At 38.1% G+C, this 17064-nt stretch overlaps 1 protein-coding gene and 1 pseudogene across 3 annotated transcripts in view; both read right to left on the reverse strand.

Annotated features, from left to right (window-relative positions):
* MORC1 (MORC family CW-type zinc finger 1) overlaps positions 1-17064 on the reverse strand; it is a 182225-nt gene that overhangs the window by 112390 nt on the left and 52771 nt on the right. For all 3 annotated transcript variants that reach the window (XR_005383256.1, XR_005383257.1, XM_038582752.1), the window contains exons 10-14: positions 14785-14864; positions 13824-13894; positions 11599-11663; positions 10110-10253; positions 7553-7707 (exon numbers count right to left, since the gene is read on the reverse strand). Coding sequence is in view for 1 of the 3 variants with exons in the window: in XM_038582752.1 (XP_038438680.1) it covers positions 7553-7707; positions 10110-10253; positions 11599-11663; positions 13824-13894; positions 14785-14864 (515 nt within the window). In the remaining 2 variants the exon portion in view is untranslated. The remainder of the gene's footprint in view (positions 1-7552; positions 7708-10109; positions 10254-11598; positions 11664-13823; positions 13895-14784; positions 14865-17064) is intronic.
* On the reverse strand, positions 544-999 carry LOC106558161 (annotated as a pseudogene).

Here is a 17064-nt window from a genome sequence, read left to right on the forward strand (position 1 = left end):
AGCCAGCCAGCTCACTCTCCTGAATATCTGGGTTAGCAAAGTTTCTTTCTACCAGGATGTATTCAGACATACACAAAGCCCACTGACTTACTTATGTTCTCAGAAATCTAAAGATTCAAACTTATTTTTTTTTTCTCATTTCCCTGACTAAATTTATTCAGTGACACATTCACAGCGGGGATGGGACGCAAGATGGGGCCTGATCTGACCTGGAGTCCTGGGGGCACCACATACCATGCACTACAGATGGGAGGGGGGGCACTAGGGGGCTTGGTGGTCCCAGCAGAGCCTGTGTACCAGGGGGGAGGCAGTGAGTGCCTGGTCCTGCTAGCCCAGGCCCACAATGGGAAGGACTAACACTGGGCTGAGGTTGAGGGGTTGGGGTGGGGGACACAATATGTCTGCTCCAAAGGGGCCCAGTGGCCAAGTCCTTCCCCAGGGCACAAGCCCACATAGCAGGCTGGGGGACACTCTGGATATAGAGCTGTGTCACTCTCCCTTTTCCCCTCAGGAGAGGGAAAGGAGGCTCTGGGCTGGGCCAAGCTACCCTGTCCTGCCCCACCCTGTCCTTGGCCAATCAGACTGGCAATATCTGCTTGACAATGAGACTTGGTATGCAAGTATCTTCATGATTTTAGAGATGTTCTTACAGTCATCTGTGCCTATGTGTTACAGGCTAAGGTCCTTATTTGTGTCTAGAAGTCCATTTTTGGGCCAGCAGCCCATGGTGAGGCTGTAAACCTTTTTTAGATTAATCCACTGCTTGAAGTAATCTTCCACTGGCAAGCCCGAATACTGGCACTGGCCCAAGGCCCAGGAGCATGATTTTCAAGTCCCAGTCTCCATAGGTGACAAAAGTTGACTTGATGTTTGGATGACCCTCTCCAGCACTTGCTGTAGGCTTGGCAGACCATCCACCACAGCGTGAATAATCCCAGTGAGCTCTCAGAAGGGGGTAGGCTGTGGATGCACCGCGGGCTGGGCATGATCAATCTCCATGATCTGACCTCATAGCTTCAGGATGGGGAATGCAATGATTTCCTATATGTACTCTGACTCTGGCCGACGCAACCTTACTTTTTTTCTTAATACAATTTACATTTAATTCTGACAGCAATGTTTTAAATTCAGTCATTAAGCTGCAACCTACTCTCCTTTACTGAGGCACACACAAGTGGACTAATAGAGTTTTGAGGTCTTGCTTCTGGTATGGCAGGGGAAATGAGACTGTAAGAATAAGAGTGTATTTAATTCCAGACAAAAGGCTACTAGGCTTTTTAGTATTTTATTTGCAATATAGGCGAGATCCTCCAAGATATTTTAGCATGAGAATTCATTGTAGATGTAAAAAATGTCATTATCATGATAATAATACAAGTGCAGTCAGAAAGGAAAAGAAGCATAAGTACTGTCGATGGTGATAATTTCAATTACCAGGTGAAAGCAGTGTAAATGGATAAAATCTAAGAATGTAATTTTTTTTAAACAGAAATCAATTCAATGAACTTCTGAACCATCCCACTATTTGCTGAGAATTGGCATGAAGTAATGATTTTAAACAGAGTATATATTCATGCCATATAAGTCAGGCAAATGTCTGTATCATTTTTATTGCTTTAATTTCATTTCTAATAAAGCTTTTATTCAATACAAGTTCTTTTTATCAGTATAGAGCTCTATGTTGTTTCTGTCAAAAAGTTCACATAGGTTACCAAATGGAAGATGAAAAAAGTTTTTCTTGATAAGAAGTATTAGAGTGAATAAATGATAAAAATATGATAGAATTAGGATAGAAGATTTTGGAACCCCTAAGGGATCTGAGTATTAATCATTAACTGCTAACATCATTAAAAGAGAGAAACTCAGACAACTTGATGGCTGAACACAAGACTACCTATGAAGCATCTTGACAAAAAACAAATGAATAAACACTATGTCTGAATCTGGTCAAGCTGCTAGAGTCTTCTAATTTTCAGAAAAAGCAACAGAACGAAAGAACCTGTTAAACCACACCCAGTAATGCTTCGAGCAAAATTTAGAGCATGTGACAACTATGAAACGACCAGCCCAGTTTTCCCTACAAATAAATCATAAGGAAAAACAGGAGAGAAAGAGAAATAGGAGGATGGGTGAAAAGGACCATGAATTATATATTAGGACAAGAGATAATTAGAAATGTAACAATGGACTGGCTATTTTTATGGTATTAAAAAAATACTGATAATTTTCTAGGGTTATGTTTGTTTTAAATGGAGTTCTTTCTTCTAAAAATACATGATAAATACATTTGATATAATTATATAATGTCTGGAATTTTCTTCATAATTTAACTGTTGAGTAGGGGAATATAGATGAAACCAATTTGCCCAGGAGTTGATAACTATTGAAGCTGGATGATGGATTTATGGGTATCATTATAATATTCTTTTTAATTCTGTCTAATTTCACAATTTCCCATATATATTCATTTGCTAGAGCTGCCATAACAACAACAAAAACCACACTGGGTGGCGTAAACAATGGGAACTTATTTTCTCACATCATCTTTTCTCTGCGCAAACCCATCCCTGGACTCTCTTCTGTCCAAATTTCCTCTTCTTATAAGGACATTGGTTGGACTGGATTAGGGCTCAATCTAACTGCCTAGTGTTAACTTAATCACCTTTTCAAAGGCCCTGTCTCCAAACGGTCACATTCTGAGGTCCTAGGGGTCCAACATACGAATTCTGATGAAACAATTCAGTCTGTAATACCGGAATGAAAAATTTCAAAATAAAACATAACATATAAGGGGCACTGGGGTGGCTCTGTCCATTAAGCATGTGACTTTCACATAGACCATGATCTTTGGGTCCTGGGATGCAGCTCCAAATCAGGCTCCTTGCTCAGCGGGGAGCCTGCTTCTCCCTCACCCTCAGCCCCTTCCTCTGCTCATGCTCTCTCTCTCTCATATAAATAAACAAAATCTTTAAATATATATATAACATATAACATTGAAAATATATTTTTAAATGAAATAGAATACATAAAATCTGTAACTTCAAAAACTAAAAAGAGATGAATTACTTCTTGACCTACATCTCCAAATAAACTTCTCATAGTCTCACCTTTTACTACTTATATAGACCTCCTCAGTCAACATGTGTCTGCAGCAGAAATGTTGCATTTTTCTCGTAGTGCCTTTCTGAGATCTTACAGACTTATGCATATCATAAAAGAGACCATATTTGCTGTGAGAAGCTAACTATATCTAGCTATTAGAGTGTTAGAGATTGAATGTTTGCATCCCCACTAAATTCATATATTGCAATTTAATCCCCAGTGTGATGGTATTTGGCGGTGGGTTCTTTGAGAGGTAATTAGTTCATGTGAGTGGAGCCCTCACGATGGGATTAGTGCCCTTATGAGAGACCAGAGAGCTAGCTCACTCTTTTTCCACCAGGTGAGGGTATAAGAAATCAGCAGTCTGCAAACTGGAAGACAGCTCTCACCAGAATTCAACCATACTGGGACCATGATCTTGGACTTCCAGCCTCCAGAACTGTGGGAAATATATTTATGCTGTTCATTAACCACCAGTTTGTAGTATTTTGTTATAGCAGCCCAACCTAAGACATAAAGTATTATCTATTTTTTAAACCATTCAGCTAACAAATATTATCTCTCATTTTCAAAATTATACACAAACTTAGAAATTGATGTGAGATGATAGCCTAAGTAGGAAGATTGGTAAATGATTAATTTCTTTATCCAGTATCCCATTTCTTCCCTCCGTGAAGGGACAAGAGCTTGATTTAAATTTTATGCAACAGGATTTAAATGAAATCATAGAGAAAACTCTGGAAAAATAGCATATTAGTTAGAAGTCAACAAGAGATTCCTGAAAGGATGGGCTTAGTAGCATTTAATAGGACTAAATGTATGATTATATCCTAGGGTCCAAAAATACTGGAAAAAAATGTAAGATGTATGGCTTAACAAGAATATGCATTAAAATTTTTATTAAAGATTTTAATTGGCAATAAAGACACTGGAAGTCAATAATGTGCTTACTGAAAGTTAATATATTAGGCTGCATCAATAGAATTACAACAACCTAAGAGAAAGAGATGATGATCCTATTTTATTCAAGGCTGAGTTTCATCTGAAATTTTTGTTTCTACATGGCCAGCACCCTTTATAAAGTATAATGTTAAAATAGTGACTTTATTTAACACCTTGTCAAATGAAAACTAGCAACAGGAGTTGGAAATATTACAATAAAATAAGACTGGAGAGAGACAGAAAGGGGCTGTCCTTTGGAAAGGCTTTTGGCCTATCCTTCATGGCCCTAGGAGGGAAAAATTTTATTGACCTGGCTAACTCCTCATCCTTCAGAAAACATCACTTCCTCAAGAAGGCCTCTCTGGCTCCCAAAGCACTGGCTTCTGCAGGACCCATTCTTCTCTGTTGGGTACCAATCCTATTTCTAATTGTCAAATTGTGTTAGCCTTGCTAGACTGCAGATTCCCAGAGACGGTGGACCATGTCTGATTTGTCACTCCTATAACATTCTGTTCCTGCCACAGGTGAATGAGGGAAACACCATGTGAGAAATAGATTTGACTTTGATATGAAAATGTATTTTTCTAATTACAGTTGTGGAGAGATTCAAGAGCTGCCTCAAGAAGTGCCAATTTTTTCTTTCACAGGAAACCCTCACTAAGGCTTAAAATGGTGGTCTGCTTGGCTGGGGCAGGAGTGGATGAGGTAGTGGGGATGAAAGCATCAGGGGGGTGACTGGCTTATATGATTTTTAGCTTCCTTGCCACCCTGAGGTCCTATTGTTTGAGTTCTGCTCAGAGAAGTTATGATTATGCCACAAATTTCACGTGGTACATCAGCTATATTATCCATTTTAGAAAACTTCTGTAATAAATTTCTACATACTTCCTTCTGTTCAAACCCAAATTTCATTCGATGTTTCTATCTTTTCCTTCTCCTCCTCTCCCTACTCCAAAAGGCTGATGATCAATATCTCCATTTCACTGTAAGGATGCATAAAGCTTCAGGAAGCATAGTAGCAGACAGTGAGGTAAGGTCAGACTGGAGACAAGAAAAATACTTCTGAGGTTCTTAGTTAGCATCAACTGTGCCAAACATAAATGCAGATTTGATAAATGACACAAAGTCATTACCTCTCCATTTCCCTTTCTGCGGATTTGATTTTTCCCTTTCTGCCTCAATTTTCCATAGAAACGGATCAGATTTATAGCAAATACAAAAGATTGCATCTTTTATTTATAAGGCAAAAATCTACTCAAATACTTGTCATTAAAACTGTGTGCCTATAATACTAGCTATTAGCGTATTAGGCAAGCATGAGATAGCTTTGGTTATTCCTGTGGGAATTAATATACAAAGACCTTGAAAGTCCATCTCCTCAGCACCGTTCCTCAGACTGCCAATTCTGACCTTGATTACTCGATTCAGTTTGATAAGAAGTTCTGGGATGAAGTTGTCATTTATATGAACAAATACACATGCTTGCTATCCTTTCTCTACTCCCGGACTTCCTTCTCGAGGAATACCTTTTGTAAAAGTACCTCCAGCCCTAAATCAATTCATAGGTAATTACAGAATTAGGAAAACAACATGGTATTTACTACTAGTAATTAAAATACAAACCTGGGCTCCTGGGTGGTTCAGTCAGTTGGGCATCTGCCTTTGGCTCAGGTCCTGATCCCAGGCTCCTGGGATAGAGCCCCACATTGGGCTCCCTGCTCAGTGGGGAGTCTGCTTCTTCCTCTATCCCTCCCTACTGCTTGAGATCTCTCTCCCTCACTCTCTTGCAAATAAATAAAATCTTTTTAAAACCTTCACAAACCTAACTTATTTTGCATCTTAGTACATCTACTGAGAAGTTTCTGAAAAAACTAGATTGAGATGGGGAGTTACACAGAGGCAGGAAGGCAGGCAAGTGACACCCAAGAGTTGAGAGTACAGTTGTTAGGAGGGTACCCTCAAGCCAGGAAAAGGGGCTTCAAGAGAGCCCTCCCTGGAACAGGGCTCAATATGGCTGTCCTGAGGAAGTGTGGGCTCGATGGACATCAATCCCATCATGTTTAAGTTTCATGCCACTTTCTGAGGGCTTCACTCCTTATTCCAAGGATGAGCAAGAGGAAAAGGTTATAGAAAAAAATAGGAGAGTCAAGAAGTCATACAATTTTCAAATGCTTAATGTTTTTTCTTTTGTACTATGTCATGCTAGCATTTCAAGACTGGAGAGTAGATCCTTGATTTATATCTCGCTCTGGATAGCCCTCTGTTTCCTATAGCTTTAAGCATAACCTGCCAAATAAGGTACTCATTCCTACACTTAGTATAACTTCAGACATGTCTCTGAGAAAAAAAAAAATACATGTGGGAAAAGTGTATCTATGCTAAGAAAATATTGCATGGACATACCCTTCAGAGCAGTGCTTCTCAAACTCCAGTGCGCCTCCAGATCACTGCTGATCTTGCTGACACACAGACTGGAGTCCAGCATGTCTGAGATGCTACATTTCTAACAAGCTCACAGGTGATGCTTATGCTGCCCACTCTGAGTACATTTTAGACCATGGCATGAAAACGCAGCTTGGGCAGGAAATCTGTGCCCACACCTTCATCCCCACTCTTATTTTTCTCCCAAGTACCCAAACTCTTTCCTCTTTCACTGCTACATGAAAATTTCAGGGCTGAGCTAAGTGAGTACAGAAGAAAAGAAAATATTCTAAAAATCACAACTTCAAGTAGAGCAGTAAGATTTTAAGTTGTCTCAAGGGTAGAGACATAATTTTTGATATGCATGAATTATACATACTTCATGCAAATCACTGAACAAACACAGTAGCCCGTCTATTTCTTTCCATAAATGAAGTCCTATGTCTGCATAACTTAAAGAAAGTTTATTTCATTAATGCACAGCACACCATCTCATTGTTCAGGTATCTCTGGAGAACGAAGTGCTCTGAATAAGCCGCATTTTCCAGGTAACTAGAGTTTATCTTAAGTTACCGAATATATTTATTACAGTGATTTTTTTTAATCAAAATCTCATGAACATATTCTAGACTTGTTAGCTGTACAAAACAAGGCTAAATACCCATCTACAGTTATCCAGGGTCAACAATGATTATGCTATGGCACGACATAACAATGCTATGGGAGCCACTAAGGTCTGTTGGAACTAAGTGCTCCTTCCTACACGGTACAGTCTTCGAGCGGCCTCGGAGGCTTACCTGAAGCAAACTTCTGCTTCCTTCCTCCATGATCAGTCCTCTTTCTGCTCACTGCTCTCCTCTTACAATTTTTAATCTGCTGCCTTATTTTTCACATAATATTCTGGGAAAGATTCTGAGACCAGCTCCCTTCTCATTTCCCTTACTTATTATTTTAATAAATAAAAAGAGCTCTCTTTAAGGGCTTTGGGCTACTGGTTGCCCAAATCAGCACAATCATTCTAGCTTAAAGAAATCACACAAGTTGATTCCCGATTAAGTATCTCTTACTATGACTACTGAATACTCACTCATCCCGGTGTCCTTACAGTACTGGACCAAGTACTGCCCCATCACTCTTAGCAGATGATTATACTCCCGGACATTGAGAAATTCCTGCTTATTATGGGATGGTTCCATGATCTCCAAGGGTATATTAACAATTCCAACCACACCTGCACCAAATCTGGGAGAATAAACAAATTCTGTGAAATTAAGCTAAGAAAAAAGGAAAAGTAAATATAAGGAAAAAGGAAAAATAAATATACACATAAATAAATTCTGTGAAATTAAGCTAAGGAAAAAGGAAAAGTAAATATAAAAGTAAATATAAATTTTAAAATCAGAATTTTTTTTTTTTACAAATAAATTGATTTACTTGGTCTGGACCATGTCATCAAAGTCTAGCAAGTTATATCTGTATTTTGTTACATAAATTTATGGTAAACCTAAGTATGTTTGGTCTCAAAATAAAAAAAAAATCTCTTAATGCATACTGTTACTAAATTAATATGACTCCTTTTCTAAACCTAAACCTTATATGGGAGTCAGGGTGGGTGGGAAGAGAAGGCCTGTTAGCACTAGTCACCACTAACAATGCTTGCTGAAATAGACTAACATGACTCTTCATGATCTGGCCAAAGAGTCATTTTCTCCATCCTCATTTCATCTGTCAGGTTGGATTTGTCCTCATCATTGCAGAGGTCCATGGGGTGCTTAGTGAGTTCTATTAAAGGAACATAGGAACATAAGGGCTGGAGTATCCCAAAAAGTAATAGGTATCTGCCTGTGAGTCTGATGGATAAATTCAATTTTTTTTCACATTTTTAGCAGCTTGCAATATATATATATAACTAAGATATTTCTCTTAATGACAGAAAATTCTGCTTAGTTTCCCTGTTTTGGGAAAGTGCATTTAGTTGTGTGGCCCTCCCAACACCCCTCAGCAAGGCACACAAACCAAGCCTTCCCAATGTGGGGCTGCTGCCTATCATGTTTTCCACTAGTTTCCCCTTCTCCCCTGCCCTCCCTTCACTATTCATTCTGTAAGTCTACATTTGGGCATCATTTCTTCTGGGAAGCCTGACTCAACTTCCCCCAGTTTGGTTTACTACCTCTCCCAAATGCTCTTTTTTGCACTTGATGCTTGCCTCTAGCATATATTTATTCATCCACCTATTTATCCATCCATCCATCCATCCATCCATGCTCAGCACCTGCCCCTATTCCAGGAACTAGGAATGCAGTACTGAACAAGAAAAACAAGGTCCCTGTTTATAGTTTTTCTTCTATTAAAGGGTAGCATACAGTAAGGGTGACCAGATCATTACAGTTGGTGATAGTAGGAGCAAAATAAAGCAGGTATTGTAACATGTGAAGAGTGATACGGTAGAGGGGTTGATGGCAGGGGCTAACTTTAATTTGACAGATGAGGAAGACTTCCTACGGAGGGGACTTTGGAGTTAGTGCCTAAGTAACACACCAGGACCAGCAATACAGAGATCTGAGGACAGAAGGTTCAAGGTAGAGGGATGGCAAGTGTCAAGGCACTCTGGCAGGAGTGAGCTTAAGAAAGCCTGTAGGCCTGTGTAGGGAGAATGCAGTGAAAGGGCAGCTAGGGAGGGGGCTGTCAGAGAGCCACGCAGAGGCCAGATCACTGGAAGCCCATGGCAACCAGTTGTATTAGACATGCAGTGGGGCTTCAAGCAAGGGAGTAGCCTAATTTTTTTTTTTTTGCCTAATTATTTTTTAAAGATCATTCTTGCTGTTTCCACATAATACAAAAAATATGTATTTATATGCTTGTCCCTTTCACTGGACTATAAGTTCTTTAGCAAAGGGTATCAGGGGTTCACCATCTTGTCTACACAGCTTAGTGCAGTGCCTGGTGTATGATACTGCAATATAAGCGCTTGCTGAATGAACAAATGAATGAACTGCTAATTCCTCGAGAGTGAGAAATAAGATGAAAAATGTTCCCCTGAGCCATTCTAATAGTTACAATTATTGTGTTTGACCCCAGAGCCATTTTACTGGTCACAATTACCCTGTTTGAGACTCTACATAATTCATGAAAGCAGCCCATGGAATTGTAGACCATCGGAAAAGCACCAGAGTATATTATTCTGGAATCCAAATAGGCTGGAGAGTGTTAATAATACACACTTATGCAGATAACTGGCAAGAACTGACACATGTAACAGTTGCACAAAATGTCAAAAGGGTTGCTTTATGGGACTATGGATTTTTCTATCCTAAAATTTCTTTATTATGCTTGTATTATTTTTAAATTGGTAAAATACTAAAAATCTAACCCTAGTAGATGGTGCAAGAAATTGTAAAATATCAAATTGCTCAGGAAATGTATTGAAAAAATTTCCCAAAGTATACTTTTTCGTTAGAACAGGCATGCAGCTCTGCTGATATTATAAATTAGGCAGATTAATGCCTGCGCACTGATGGGAAGGGTGAACGGAGGACATGACACCTGCTCCCATTATGATTAATCACTCATCTAACTCCACAGACAAAATCTTACTGCAACCTCACTCATCTTGCCTATGCCTCTGAAAACAAAAACATACTTACAAGGACTTCAGTTTCAACTGTGGGCCCACTTTCTCATGCATTTTGATCAGGCGGTTATTACTGTAAATGAACATCCCAGCTTGGCTTCGATTCTCTATGTTCACTCCAAAGAACAAGCAGAGTGTCCTTGCTTTTCTTAGTTCTCTGGCATTATATTTAGAAAAATTAAAAAAAAAGTTTTTATTAAATAAAAATACACAATTTACAAACTGCTAATTATTAAACTGAGAAGGTAAACATCAAAGGAACTATATGTAAAATACTCCGGTATTGTGCAAAATCTAGTGGGTACACTCAGTATCTCTGTATTGTCAAGTATTCTGCATGAACATGATGGCCATTCCAGTCAAACAAACACAAGCAATCCTTGATTAAAAAACAGGTTGGAAAAAAAAAAAAAAAAAACAGGTTGGCCAACCTTAATTTCCAAGAACTAGAAAGTGCCAAATGATCTGTGAAATGCTCAGTGGTCTAATATGTACACTGCAGCATTTTTTTAAAATGGTGATTTGACTATTTTAAAATTTAGGTTATTTTTAACACCAGATGTGATTTCTAACTTTCAGCATGTCCTCAAGCCTCCAAATATCCTATATAGATTGGAATGTGCCAAAAGACATTCTTTAGCTTTCTCTTTTCCTCCAAAGTCAAAGGTAAATCAGAGTTAATATAGCAAGTTTACAAGGGCAACAGACATGAGCTCCTGTTTTTCTGACTCTGTCCTGCTATATCATGTTTTATGTGACTTCTCTATTAAAAGTGTAAAAACAGAAATTGAGACATAACAGAATATGATAGAAACAATTGTAGTAACAGGAGGCTGCCTGGAGCCATGAAAAATGCCTGGATGGACGAACTGGAAAGACATATCCAGCTTCAAATAGAATATAACCAGGTAACTATGGATGAGTCACTTCAACTTTCTGTCTCATCTGAAAAATGGGAATAATACATACTTAGCCATTTGGGATGCCATGAGGACCAGAAGAGAGAATGTTAAGTATAAACCTGGAACAGAGTTGGTGCCTCAACAATGTTATTTTCCTTTCCCTACCAAGAATGGTACCAAATATAATTCTTCCCCTCCACCCAACTAGTAGCTCTCCTCATTCCACTATACATGTGATACATTTTCTGTTTTAAATTTTAAGCAGTATTGGAAGAGAAAAGAAACCAGGACCAACCCTCCAGAGGCTTGTGTCTGCCAAAGGACACAGAGAAAGTAGTCAGCCGATCCTCTGGGCAGAGTGCACTTCCTCAATTGGACACTGAGCTAATTTTGCACTTGGTGCATGCAAATACATATTTTATAAATACTCTCATTGATTATGTGGTTTGGGGATTTTGACCACATTATGCTTAATATAAGAAGATGTCATAAGCTGAGAAAGAGGAGTTACCATGTTAACCAAATCTGCCTCCTCAGAAATCAGAATTTGTTTAATCGAAGTGCAGAGGACTCTGGTGGAAAGAAAATTTTATTTCTCACCTCCGTTTCTCTTTAAGAGTCTTATACTTTGCTTCTACGTCTTCCAGAGCTTTCTGTAATGCAACCTAGGGAAGCACATTTGGTTAGGAGAGAACATAATTCCATTAAATTAATGAAAGCTAGCTGATATTTATTATCCTATTATCCAAATGTTTCACAAGGGTAATAGTGATAGGTCACATTGCCTAATGCAATTGTACCACGGCAGCCACTCAATAAATACCTGAAAAATGATTCATTTCCAGCAGCTAAGAGGACACACCAAATCATAGCCCGTGGTTCTCTTTTTGCACATATGCCAAAGTTCTCTCTCTGCCTTTTAGCAAAAGAGCCATTGCTCCCTGTAATGTCACACTGGCTTTCATACAAATTACATAAAAGCTTAGCAAAGTCATACAATGTACTAGTATATCAAATGACTCTGACTTGAGAACAACAAAAACAACAAAATGCCAAATCCCATGATCAATCACTACAGCTTCTTCAGGAAAAACAAAAGTTGTAATTAAAAATTTTTGTCAGTCTCATAAGAAATATCTCTTTTATACCAAGTTCCAGATATGCTGAATACTCCCCAAGCTGTCCCTTTTATAGGATATGCCATCCTGAGGCTTTCTCCCTTTCAGAGTACCTCAATACCAATGCCTACCTATCTTTCTTATCTTCTCTTTTAATTTGATATACTGGCTCATTCACTGCCCTATGTCTAGTACACTCCCTCTAACCAGCCAGAAAATAAACAATGTATTATTATTATTTCACAAATGACAACAGATTTTTAATGTGTTCCAGCCACCTGACGTGAAAGACAGGGCAGGGCGTCTCATTTGGTGAGTATGCCACTACCGAACATTATTTTCATGGACTTTAAAGTAAAAGCAAATGGTAAATGATTGGTAAGTATTTCACTTCAAATTCAACCACTCAACTGCCTAGAGGAATGTAAGAGGTTGAAAGCCAAGGTCATTCTGCTTTGCTCTCTTTGCTGAACAACAAAGCAGGGTGGTCAAAGACTTCCCCACCCTTCCTGTCAATGCGCTCAGAACACAGAGCAAAGAGGCAGTGAGAGGTAAGGCTAAGGCAAGAAGAAAGAGAGGTCCTGACCCATTAGAAGGAGTCTGTTTCTCTTGTCTCTCAAATACATAAAGCCAAGGAAATTGATTTCTTAGAGACAAAATAAAAAAGCTTAATCCTTTCTTTAAAAATCAATAACAGTAAGATAGGTCTACGTTTACCTTAAAATAATAATTGAAAAGGAAGAAGTAAGAGAATTTTGGGAAAGCCATACATAACTTTGGGGCATTACCATGTGCTACTCTTTGATTTCATTCCCTATTCATGATCTTTAGATATGAGCGAGCTCTTTATCAGACACAGCCCTGGTCCTTGAAAGTTCAAGGTCAAATCACAGGAAGGATTCATAGACTGAGTTTGCAGAAAAAGGATGAAGGAAAGGTAAAATGAAGCATTTTTTTCTCCATATACTTTTTTATTCCTTTATGTGCAAGGAAAAAAAGGTTAGCTTCATAATTCACCGTGGTAGAAAGCTTTGTACCACATTTTCGGTAAAAGGTGGCAAACTTACAATACATGTCCCACAGCAGTATTCTTTTTCTTAGTTGCCCTGCATTATAATTAATAATAATAGTTCTTTATAACCTATCTTACTCATGGGCGTATTGCAAGGATTACAGAAAATGTTTATGAACTGAGTTGAGCAACTTGTAAGAAAAGAGCTTTGTAAGCTGGAAGTACTGTTATTAATATTCATAATTATAGCACATAATTCCTAGCACCAGAAAAAAGGATGGCTTATTAGTCTTCTCCTTGCTTTCCCCATTTATTCAGGTCTGTAGGGAGCAATAATTTGAAAAGATATTTTCAAGGAAACTTGATAGGCTAGTTTTCTCTGCTAGTTTTTCATTATTTTCTCCTTTTCTCATATTACTTTTCTTTTCATTTTAAAGAAACGAGCTGCAGTACTCTTCCCCGCTGTTCCAAATTCACCCCATGTTTCTTATCTTTGCTCTCAGACTCAGCCTCCTCTCACCGCTGACTTTGCTCTCCTTTCTCTGCACGACTCCGTTCTGTTTACCTGGGCTAAAATCAACTTAAGCTTCTGAGCTTGTCTGTGTTTATAAGTTTAGGAAGTAAATGATAAGAGACAACCGTTTGCAGGAAAAAGCAAATGACATTTCGCCATTTAAGAAGACTATGTGTCATACCTTGGCAGAAGACAAAGAAGTCCTGTCAGGCTGGTTTACTGTGATTTGTGCTTCTTTCAATACGAGATTAGCTGGAAGCAGAAGCAAGGTAATTACAACACCAGGAAATTCTTTCAAGCAATTTTAAGTGAGCAGCATATACATACACACACTCTAGCTGTAACCAGTGAGAATGGTTTACAGACAATAATCTCAGAGAATGGTTCACAGACAATAATCTCTATTCCTTCCATAGCTCTCCCACATGCCAGGTGTAGGTAGCCACACTGGGCTTCCTCTGAGGCATTACAGTTGACAGGGCATAACTTTATACATACAAACTGAAGAGCTATGACTGAATGTCTGACTGAAAACTCTCTAAAATCCATGAAATATAAAGTTACTCCTTGCTCTTGGACCACTGAGAAAGAATGGCTTTGTCTTCATGTGGGGGGAGTAAACATGTGGAACATTCCTTCTTAAAGCACATGTTGGGGTACTGGGTGGTTCAGCTGGTTAACTGTCTGCCTTTGGCTCAGGTCATGATCTCAGGGTCCTGGGATTGAGTCTCGCATTAGGTTCCTTGCTTAGCGGGGAGTCTGCTTCTCCCTCTCACTTTCCTCTGTGCTCTCTAATAAATAAATAAATCCTTTCAAAAAAAATAAAGTGCATGCAGTGCTACTCTCTAAAATGATCTAAATTAGCATTATGCCAATCAGAATTTCTAATATATATCAGTCTAGTTAAAGTGTGTACTTGGAATAATAGGAAGTAAATAAGATATAATAATAATAATGATGAATAACACCATGATAAAACAAAGCTAGAAATAGAAAAGTGTGTTATAAAGTTCCTTAGAGGCAGGAATTTGATTAATTGTGGTCATTCCTACAATGCTAGAACAGTATATATATCTCAGAATAAGCACACAATTAATGTTGGCTGAATGAACAATAATGATTAGCCATAGGTAATTACATACCAATCTTTACTGCCTCTTCTGCCTTTTTAACTTCATTTTTAAATACTTCTTTAAAAGAAGATGTGACATATAGATACTTTCTGAAAACAACAACAAAAAAAAACATAATCAAGTCAGATTATCATTTTAAAATACTTAATATCCAGAGAATATTCTTTAGGAAGAATATATACTCCAAATACACATAATTATTAATAAAGATTCATAGAATAAGTTGTATCCAACTGATAAATCAGCAAATTTTATACCTAGGAAAAATTCCTTGTCTTTTAATAGTTGACAATTTTGCTTTTGTAAGGGAACTTCAGGAGAGAAATAACAAAATTTCTGCCCATATAAATGCTTAGGCAGAGGGAGAGTCTAAATCTATATGCTCTTGGCATGCCTGGGTGGCTCAGTTGTTTAAGCATCCTACTCTTGATTTCAGCTCAGGTCATGATCTCAGGGTCCTAGGATTAAGCCCCAGCATCAGGCTCTGTGCTCAGCGAGGAGTCAGCTTGAGGGTCTCTCTTTCCCTCTCCCATCGTCCCTCCCTCTGTTGTGCTCTCTAAAATAAATAAACAAATTTTAAAAATAAAAAATAATTTAAAAATAAATAAATAAATATATATGCCTTTGAGTCCAAGCTAGGATAAGCAAATTATGGCTCATAGGCCAAAATGAGCCAGCAGCTTGTTTTTGGTATAGCCTGAGACCTACGAATGAGTTTTCAGGATTATTATTCTTTTTAAGGATTATTATATATTATATATATATATAAAGGAAAAAATAAGCATATGCAAAAAGAGATGGATGTGACCAGATATTTACTATCAGCCCTTTATCATGAAAAGGTTTGCCAGTCCCTGGAATCTATACTTATAAGCAATGGCTTGATCTAGAATTGTATTTATATGGTCTGATTTTTAAATAATGCATACAGTAATACAAATTTATCACTGTACAACAGGTCACATATAACTTAAATACCTATTAGCTCAAGTCTGTTTATAGTTTTAAGACTCTTGCATTATCTCAACAGACATGAAAAAAAAAAATGGTGGACTGCCTGGATCCCAATCCTGTCTGAATTAAAGGCCTTCGTGTCCTTTAGGAGTAGTGTAAGACTAGGCACATTATTTCATTTCTTATTTTTTTAAGATTTTATTTATTTATTCATGACAGACACAGAGAGAGAGAGAGAGAGATTGAGAGAGAGGCAGAGACACAGGTAGAGGGAGAAGCAGGTTCCATGCAGGGAGCCCGATGTGGGACTGGATCCCCGGTCTCCAGGATCACACCTTGGGCCAAAGGCGGTGCTAAACCGCTGAGCCACAGAGGCTGCCCCATTATTTCATTTCTTGTGACTCTACTTCCTTATCTGCAAATGGGGAGAGTAACAGTGGTATCTATCTCACATGGTTGTTACGAGAATTAAAGTTGTCAATACACCTATTATCTAATACTATCTATTAATATCACATTAAGTACTTGCTCCCTCAATGTGTGCTTTAGAGGGGAAATATGTTAAGAATGAAGAAATGAGTAGCTAGGGGTGCCTGTGTGGCTCAGTCGGTTAAGCGTCTGCCTTTGGCTCAAGTCATGATCTCAGGGTCCTGGGATCAAGCCCCACATCAGGCTCCCTACTTAGTGGGGAGCCTGCTTCTCCCTGCCCCTCTTCCCACTCGTGCTCTCTTTCTCTCAAATAAATGAAATCTTAAAAAAAAAAAAAAGGAAAAGAAATAAGTAGCAAGATAAATTCCTTTTAAGACGCTGAAAAATTTGTTGAAGTTTTTCCAGTTACTTACATGAATAGGCTTAATGTTCAAAAAAATAGCTAAATGTCATCCTATATTCATCTACTTCGACGGTTTAATGAATAGATCAAGTTATAATAACTTTCTCTCCTTATGACTAACTTTAATGTTCATTTTCCAGTGGGATTATATAGTTAACCACAAGTAAGGAACACCCATAAAATCTAAGGTAAGTAATCCTCAATTTTTTCCCTTGATTCTCTTTTACAATGAACATTAGTTACTTAAGTCATAACCAAGGTATATTCCAAATCAGTCTCTATAACATTTAGAAAACAGCGGAACCTAACCTTTAAAGTAAAAAAAATATTGGTCTCTATCTACTGGAATTACCATTGTTCTTTAAATCACATACTAATCACCTAATCTGGTTTGAATCATTCATTTTAAAATATGTTTTAAAGCAGAACTGAGGAGAAACTTTGAACAATGAAGTGATCCTTTAAAAATGCTATGAATTAAACTATTCAAGCATTTAATATAC

This window comes from Canis lupus, chromosome 33 (assembly GCF_011100685.1).
Source record: "Canis lupus familiaris isolate Mischka breed German Shepherd chromosome 33, alternate assembly UU_Cfam_GSD_1.0, whole genome shotgun sequence".
Taxonomy (NCBI): domain Eukaryota; kingdom Metazoa; phylum Chordata; class Mammalia; order Carnivora; family Canidae; genus Canis; species Canis lupus.